The sequence below is a fragment of the Apis dorsata genome, unplaced genomic scaffold, assembly GCF_000469605.1.
Source record: "Apis dorsata unplaced genomic scaffold, Apis dorsata 1.3 scaffold_137, whole genome shotgun sequence".
Lineage (NCBI taxonomy): Eukaryota > Metazoa > Arthropoda > Insecta > Hymenoptera > Apidae > Apis > Apis dorsata.
Window position 1 is genome coordinate 546,908 of NW_006263429.1, and position 9,596 is coordinate 556,503.

The following is a 9,596-nucleotide window of genomic DNA, read 5'->3' on the forward strand; positions in this document are numbered from 1 at the left end:
CTCACCGGATGAGAGTTGATTTGCTGACAGCATTTCGTCTTCGCCAGGCTGAAGGCGAACTTCCATTTTTCGTAAACGCGAGTGCAGCTCTCTGGTGTGCAAAAAGAGGAACAGAGTGCTGGAAATGGCGATCAGCGCAATTAGCTCGATCGTCCTGAAAATAAATATTGAATGAAACAGTTATTCCAATGAAAAGAAAAAAAAAGATTATATTAATTCGATACAAAAATTATCGATTTTTGATTCTTATCAGTAATTTTAATAAGTATCTATATTTTTAATAAATAATCTTTTCATCATTTATGATAAATTTATTTTTTTATTATTTTGGATCTGTATAAGTTATTCAGATGATCAATTATATAATATTTTTGTTTTTCTGAAAAATTTTAAATTTTGGCATTAAAATATTTAATATTTTAGACATCAAATAATTAATTTAGCTTCTATGTAGATTAGAAATTCACTATAATATTTAATTTATAGAGATTAAATTAATATAATATCCTTATTTTTTGAAACTTTGTTATATTTACAAGTTACTAAAATTAAAGTATTTAATTATTAAAACACAAATAAAATATCCATTAACATTAACATTCTCAATTTATTCCACATAACAAAATACTTATATTACAATTATATCAATTTCAAATTCTCTCATCTACAACTATTTACAATGTAGACAAAGCTATCTACATTGCTACTTTCAAGATAGTCAAACATAAAATTACTATTACAAGAAAAAACTTTCCACTAAGCAAATAAAGGAAAAATAGCAAAATATTTAAAAAACACGAAAAAATACAGGAAAATATTTTCATAAAAATTTATAAATAAATAAAATGCAATTAGATCTTTTTGTATTAACATTTTCAATTACTATTTTTCCATTTAAAATGCTAATATCAATCTTAAGTATCTTTCTTTTACAACTATTACATTGTTACAATGTAAACACAAAGCAAATCTATGCTATCTACATTGGCACTTTCAAAACGGTCAAACATAAAATTACATTACTTCGCGAGAAAAGACTTTCCACCGAGCAAATAAAGGTAGAGGGGCCAAATATTTGAAAATGGATGAGGACACTTGTTTTCCCAAAGTGACATGTTACAGATTGTCTGACATGTGGGTTGTCGTCGCCAGAGGAAACAGGGCATAGCGAAGTCATCTATCCCGTAATTGATCATTCTGTTCGCGATGTTTCACGTGCGACCTGGTTTCAAGCGATCCCTCGTCGACCGTAAAAGGACGACCTCCACTGAAGAGATACAAAATTGCACTTCTGATGATATCGTAGGCTGCTGCATTTTCTTCCATGCATGATGTTTGCCTCGTAACTTTGTGGAACAAATATAATTGTAAAATAAGGAATCAAGAGAAATTTCTCCGAAGAATGACGATGAATTAAAGTGTCTTTTCTCTACGTTGTCGACAAGTACGTGCACGGAAAATTCAAGAATCATTCCTTCGATGTTTGACTTTCATCGTATAGAGAAAATTCAGTGATGTTACTGTAAAGCCATCGTGCATTTTATTGCGATTTAATATCTTGAATATCAATTTAATTTGAAAAAACTTTTCACATAAATCCGATTTATATTTCTTGTGTATAATAAACTATTTTTGTAATTCTCGGAATCTAGATAAAGAATAATTTGCATAAATAATATTTTTTACAAATCAAAGAATAATTGGCTGACTGTAAGTTTTAGTTTAAAAAATTCCAAAAATTAAAATTTTAATCCTTGATAAATATGTATAATTTATTATACTCTACATACAATTTTTATTAAAATCAAGTTAAATAAATTTCCATTATTAAGCTAATTATATTATATAAATTAAAAACGAAATCTATTTTTATTTAATTAAATAAATTCAATAACTTTCATTAAATTTCAAATAGATTAATTGTTAAAACATAAAAATTATCATGTCAATATTGATCTAATTCATGAGTTTCATTTATCCGTTATAATTATTAACAATTATAGCAAATCATGATGGCTTGATAGAAAAATAATCCATTCATCGCATCAGAAGTTCTTTTTCCTCCTGCGCAGGAAGTAATCTCGTTAAATGTCGGCTGTTTGAATTTCTACGATCGATAAACGTTCTGCATCTCATTGAGGATGCCCCTTTAGAAGCAGTATCCTGTCTACATCGTATCGATAAAACGTCATCCAAGATGACGTTCCTTTTAAACCGATCGGACATTGACACATATGCGTGACAGCATATGTCACGGAACTTCATAATGGTTTGTGATCGGTGAACTAGAAAAATCATTGACCGCCGGAAATTCCACTAGGTAAGCGATTTCTTGTATGGTCAAGATGAGGGTTTGCAGAAGAAGGCATCTTTTTCTGTTAAATGAACTGGAAACTTGCATAACATCACTTTATTTGTTTGAAAGTATTTTAATTTTGAACTTGAAATTTTTGAAACTCAGAATACTTATTTTCTCTTGTTTTTTTTTTAAGAATATTTTAAAATTTTTAATTTTTTAAATTTCGAATGTTTTTAATCTATAACTACTCGGTTATGCAATTCTCCTGAAGTTTTAAATTGCAAAAATAGCAAAAATTTTGAAAGTATAAAATTTATTTAAAAAAGTTTCAAAAAATTTCGAGATTTCAAAATTTGATTTTAATTTGAAATATCTCTAATATGAATTAGATTATTTCCCTACATGTTTAAATAAATGAGATTTTGTTGTATCTCGTAAAACTTTCAATAACTTTCATTTAGTAACATATAATTTAATTTGAACTCGAAAACTGACTGCGGACAGACCTCATGGGAATAGTTAAGAAGTTGAATTTCCAGATACCCTCATTATGCGCGATGGCCCTTCCCGCATTCCAAGTTATTTCATGGTCCTAAGAGCTTACGGTTCCCTCATGTTCGTGTGTCGTTGACACCGCATGTCGCGACCGATACCGTTCGTTTCTTGTTTTCTTTTATCTGGACATGCATTCATTTCTCCTGGCACGATTGTCTAGATCGCTTAGACATCCGAATGGTTTCTATACAGTAGATAAGATGCGCTTCTTCATGCCTATGGAACGTGTAACAGAGGAAAAGTTATGGTAGTTCGCCGGTTAAGAACTACTACTATACATTATTCTATATGATGATGATGGAAATGCATACAAATCTTTAGTGTCGGTCATTTTTGGAGAAGAAATACTTTAAACTTCATATTTGAAAAATTAATAATTTGTGCATAAATTATCTATATTTCTTGTATATGCAGCATTATGCAATGAAATGTCTTTGATATGAACAATGCTATAATAAAAAGATTAATTAATAAAGCTGATTTTCATAAATATTTATTAGAGAACATTTAATTTATTATTTGGATTGATTTCTAATTCTTTTCAATATGAGTTTAAGGAATAATTATCGAACATGAAATCATTTTATGTTTCAAAATTCGAAAAATTAAATCAATGCAATCTAAACCTATTTTAACCTAAAAAAAATAAAAAATTCATTACCAATAGATAAATCTAAATTGCAATCTATTTTTCATTTCATTTTTTTAATTGACAAAAATTTTATTCTCAAGTTTTTACGATTTGATATATTTCCCAGTTTATTTCCACAAACTGTTTACAAATGATTTCCAAGCATAGTGAAATATATTTGCAGGATTCGCTCACATCCTCGTTTTTTCTTTCATTTCTATTACCGTAAGAAGATCGTAGATAACAAGCGAATTCGTTTTCCTTGCTCAGGAAAATTGTCCGTGTCTAACGCAGGTGCAAACACTATAGAAGCTTCACTATGTATTTTTTTCCAACGAACGAATGCTTGACTCGCATGTTTTTAGTGGCAGTGAGATGGTTAGAACATCGCGAAAGCGCGAGACTAGCTTGTCGACACGCGAGTTACTTTAACATGAACTATATGTAGTTTGAACTCGCGCGATATCGTAAAAAGTAATAGCAACTATTTTCACTTGAAAATATTGTTGTTTTGCGATTTAACGAAGCAAAATTTATTATGATTTTTTTGCATTCAGTTATTCTTACTTTTATTAACACATTTTATACGATTATTATATGTATATTTCAATTAATTGATGACAGATGTCACTTGTGCACTAAGTGATTTTTGTTCATTTTATTTATCTCGTATCCTTTCTTGTTCTTTTTTATTTTTGGTGCATTGTAATATGTAATATCTTAATACATAGTCACACATGCATAGTCTTAATATATAGTTTTTAAAACGTGAAAGATCATCTTTTCCTCTGCAGTAATATTATTGGTAATATTATATAGATTTTATAAGATTCTGTGTTTCATCAATCCATTACTTTGTGATTACTTTGTGATTATTTATTTTTATTTTTTTTTTTTTTGGTAAATTTTTAGTGAATAAATTAAATGCATTATTTATAATACATAAAAATCGTGGATATAAAAAATTTTTGTCGTTCAATGATGTTATTTCTTAACTGTCATATGACAATTTATTCCATATAAATCTAGGTTTGATTTATTTTCTTAATAGTTTAATTATTATTTGGTTTATCACTCTGTTTATCACTTATCACTTATCACTTATCACTTATCTATAGCTGAAAAATTGTTTTTTTCAAATTAACATGTATTGATATTAACTGTTTATGTTTATGTAAGTAGTTAATGGTGAAAAATCGTATAAAACTCAAAAAATTTTGAAATTTCCTTAAATTTTAAATATATTATACCTATATTTAAATATCATAGTACAAGTATTATATATTATTGATGATTTAATACTAACACACGAAAAATTAATAGCGAAGAAACAAAAATATCTACTAAACAAAAATAAGAAACAAAAATACCTAAGCAAATCAAATTTTGGTGGAAAGTTAAATTATAAAGTTCTAAGTAAATGTTTCTGATTATTTTTTATTTCAAAACAGCTGATATTTAATAGAATAAATAATTTTATTGTAATATATTTTAAATTATATTGGAATTTAATTATATATATATTTAATTTAATTATAAATAAATTATGTTAGAACTATTATAATTGATGTAATTATAGTGATATAATTATTTAATACATGATATAAATACATTTAAAAAAATCACTAATTCATACTAATAATAAAAAATAAACTCAGTTGTTCCAATTCTAAATTAATAATTCTAATTTATATTCTAATTGTATATTTTGTTGGCAATTTAATGATAAAGATATTAAGAATATGAAATAATGTTTTTTGTTAAAAATAATATTTTTTTCTGAAGAAAATAAAAACATAAAGTAAACCATTTTAAAGAAAGGTTATACTCATTCTCAGTTACAATCGAGATTCACACGGATCAAATGATAAAAATCATGCTCCGATCAATCCTGTGGTTTTAGTTTTCCGGATTCCTATTTCGTTCGTGATGCAATCTCGTCGTCGATTTATAAGACGTTCTCGATCTGTTAGACTGATTCAGCGAAATATTAATTATCGAATTTTTTACCATCATAATGATATTGAAGATATTAAATTGATAAAGATATTAAAATCTCACACAAAATTTTTTATTTCTTATTTCAAATATATTTAATAATGTGTCTTTTTTTTCTTATTTCTTCTAGTTCTTACAATTAAAAAAATATTAACATATATAATACAATATTTTCATATATAGTACAATATCTTCATATTTTCACTCATATCTAACCTAAATCTAAAAAAAACAAACAATGCAAATAAATTTTTTTATATTCTTTTTAAATTATTAATATCCAGGAATGATCTTAGCACAAAAGCAATTAGTCAATAAGTTATCGTGACAGGTTGGAAAATCGTATCCGGTGAAAAACACGCAAATGGTCAATGTCGGTGAAACGAATCGGTGATTGAAAGTTTAGACGTAGTGGCGTCACGTTCACCACGTTCAGTGAGAGTTCCCAGTAATAATAGTATATAACATTGTTGCCTTGAAAACCATCATCCTGCATGATACTGATATGCCATGCACGACTTTCGATTCCCGTAAATAGCTAAGTTAATATAACACAATCGTGTTCTCTTTAGATCTGGTCATTGACCTTGAGAATCGAAATAACTTACGAAAACGAATTCCGTTATTTTCATTACGGGTCTTTCGTTTTATTCGTAATTTAATTCCTAATGCTATGATATTTTATATGCATTTAAAAATTTTTTTCTTGTTTTAAATCTTATCTCTTTTTTTTATTACGAGACAATTTCTTTTTCCTTGATCGTTTTATTTATAATCATGTTTTTTATGAGAATAATTATTAATTTGTATTTTTATTACTTAAAATATTGAAAGATTGATGATATGATAATTGAACAAAAGATATAAATGCTTTTTATTTACGGAAAAATATCTTATAAAACAAAAAAATATACATAATACAAAAAAAATTAACTTAATTTGTCGCAGGAATATAGATAATCTTATAATTGTTTAAAACGTTTTGCTGTATTTATGTTATGCTTTATTTATTTTTTGAATCGATCTAAACAAATCTATTTATTTGCTAAGTACTAAAAATTAAAGCTTAATAATTCTATTTTAAAAATAATTAATTTAATCTGTTTAATTGAAAGTTGAGAGAAATGAATATTTTAAAGACAATTATGGGAAAAAGGTAGGTTTTTTTCGTGAGAAATCCAGTCAGAGAAATTAAATGTTTAAAATAATATCCCAATGACAAATGAAATGATTTTAATGAAATTCTATTGTTCTAAATTTTCCAGACGGTTTTTATATATTTATTATTCTTGAGAATTATTTTAATTCATAATATAACTGAAAATATTGAAGATTTAAAGATAATTAGAAAATTTTCAAGTATATTCACATCTTAATGATAATAATGATAATAAATCTTAATGATAATAAAAAAAAATGGCAAAAAGAATAATTATGCTATTGTGATGTTAAGCGACTTACATGAATTAATATGAAATTCGATGAAAAAATTTATAAAAAAAGAATGTCGAGGTTCCTATTCACTTTTATGGTAATCATCCTTTTTATAGTAACTCGTTTAGAACTAATATAAACTAATAAACTTGTTTACATTGAATTTTCGAAAGATGATGTTTTTTGATATTCTTGTTTTTATAATTTAATTTTAGTTTCTTCATATCACTGTAAATAATAACAAATAAATTATAATATTACCATTGAAAATGAAAAATTAAAATAGAAAATAGAATATTCAATATTATCTTTTTCTAGTTTCATTTTAATATTATTATTAAAATGAAGCCAGAATTTTGTAATTCTGAATAATGAAAGAAAAAATCATGCATTTTATCGTCTAGCAATCATTAAATTATAATTTATTAAAAAAGTAATTTATTAAAATAGCTAAATAATATTTGTTTTTGGCAATATTTCAATTTTCTAACATCATTTTAACATTATTTCAAATTTTCTTTAATTTTGTTTTTCAATAAAATTTCTTTTAAATTTTTACAGAGATTTTTATACGAAAAAAAAATAATATCAAATTTCTGAAAGACAAAATAGTCAATCCATTGTTCATGATATTCTTCCATAATTCCTATTATTTCAATGTCAATCGTGATGGATCACGATTTGTTCTGTGCAGTTATACAGGCTCTTGTAAGATAACCTCAAATCCATTTTGCCGAAATGATGCATCTAAATAAATTAATAATAATAATAATAAAAATTAAAAATAATAAATTCACTTAGGAATACTTCGATCCATCTCTCCTCTTCGATGGAAATTTTTTAAACGAGATTTGAATAATTATTCTGCACGAATTCATTGAGTAATGGGGCGAAGATTTTGTGTTAAATCGTAGACATCGTGGGAACGAGGCTCGTTCTAAATGATTTCCGGTTAATCATCCTTTAATAATTATTCGCATCAAATTTTAAAAGACATATTAATTGAATAGATAAATTATTTCACTATAAAGAATAAGTTTAGAATTAATTTAATCTCCAATCTTTTTTTTTAATTTTAATTCTCTAAAATCTAATATTTTAGAGTCTTCTGAAATTCAAAAAAAACCAATTAATTATAATTATAATAATTACAATAAAAAATTAAATTTTAATTAATATTAAATTTAAAAAAATATAAATTTTGTAAATATATTTATAATTTCTATTTAACATAATTTATCAAAAATATTCTGTTATATATGTACATATATTAGAATGAATTGTAACAATCGTTACATTATTAAATCAATTTTATGTAAAAAATATTTATAAAAATTTTATATATTCTTATTAACAAACTTTAATCATTTATATATAATACCTTATATCATTTATATTCTAATACCTTTTACTTATTTATATTCTAATACTTTTTTACAATATCAATAAAAAACAATTTTCTTCATTAGATATATATATGAAACCTAACCTTAAAAAATACAAATCGATCTTTTCTGCAATAATCAAATATTAATGCAATACATCCAAACAAATTTGCAATCACAATCTTGAAATCGAAATTCTCTCTTCTTAACACTTCATCAAAATTTCAATCGATTTCTTTCTATAACAAATCAATACTATCGACATTCTTGTTTTTCGTTATTAAATCATCTTCGTCCGTTAGCTACGAGTTCTTTCGAGATAGAGTTCACGATAGAGGTCTATTCAAGTTTTTAATAATTTATAAGCCACCAAATCAAAAAAAGGAAAAAGCCAATCCTCTACTGTAAATCCAATTCATTCGATCACGAGTAATAGCAAAAGGAAGGATACACGTATCTATTAACAGGAGTCTGCATTTGAATGCGTCGGTATTCCGAAGTTAAGTATTTTAACGCATCGAATACTCAGTTGATAAATCGATTTCAGGCACGAGATCTCTAATCTTACGCTTTGTACCTCGATGACGCGATTCATCGAACGTTTCGATCCTGATAGAGCACAATTGAAATGCGTACATACCTATATCGGGAGATTAAGATGAATATTCAATGGGTTATTTTTCGATTGCATCACTCCATAACGAATTATCATAATTCTAGAGCTATTTCCATTTCTAGAATTTCGTTGCATTGAATATATTCAAAATGAAATTTATCAAAAAATTATTAAAATTGAAATTCGCGAAAAGTTTAAATATTTTTTTTATTATAATTTTATTATATTGTTATTATATTTTGTTATATATATATGTCTTAATATTATCGAACATATTTTATATAATAAATAATTATCGATTATAAGAATAAGAAAATCTTTCAATAAAATTTAATCAATATTCTCTTCATAAAATTTAAATTCTTTCTTTTAAATAAATTTATTTTTTTTAAATTTAAATTTTAAAAATTCCAATTCGATAATTTTCGCGAAATGTTATTAAAATATTTTTCAATTTGTTTTATATAGAAAGAGTTTAGAAGTCAAATTATATTTTAAATGAATATTTTTTGTTATATCCAAATCATACGATTAATAACCAATCAAATACATAACAACAATAATATCCATTTTCTATCGATTTCATCGATAATTAAAATCACAAATTCAAATTCAAACAATTCTCAGAGCGAAACAAAACGAAATAATATCGATTAAAACGAAATCGTCCAAAAACTC

At 25.2% G+C, this 9,596-nt stretch overlaps 2 protein-coding genes across 4 annotated transcripts in view; one reads left to right on the forward strand and one right to left on the reverse strand.

The window, feature by feature from the left end:
* LOC102681980 (heparan sulfate 2-O-sulfotransferase pipe) overlaps positions 1-3,901 on the reverse strand; it is a 44,489-nt gene extending 40,588 nt beyond the window's left edge. Inside the window, exons 1-3 of one of the 2 annotated variants that reach the window (XM_006613217.2) lie at positions 3,516-3,901; positions 2,806-3,070; positions 6-154 (exon numbers count right to left, since the gene is read on the reverse strand). In XM_006613217.2, the coding sequence (XP_006613280.1) occupies positions 6-154; positions 2,806-2,810 (154 nt within the window). In that variant the 5' untranslated portion in view covers positions 2,811-3,070; positions 3,516-3,901. The remainder of the gene's footprint in view (positions 1-5; positions 155-2,805; positions 3,071-3,515) is intronic. The other variant, XM_006613216.2, reaches the window with a different exon arrangement.
* Positions 3,902-4,226: 325 nt separating this feature from the next.
* LOC102671480 (protein artichoke-like) overlaps positions 4,227-9,596 on the forward strand; it is a 16,024-nt gene continuing 10,654 nt past the window's right edge. The window contains exon 1 of one of the 2 annotated variants that reach the window (XM_031509328.1): positions 4,227-4,290. The gene's annotated coding sequence lies outside the window, so the exon portion shown is untranslated. The remainder of the gene's footprint in view (positions 4,291-9,596) is intronic. The other variant, XM_031509327.1, reaches the window with a different exon arrangement.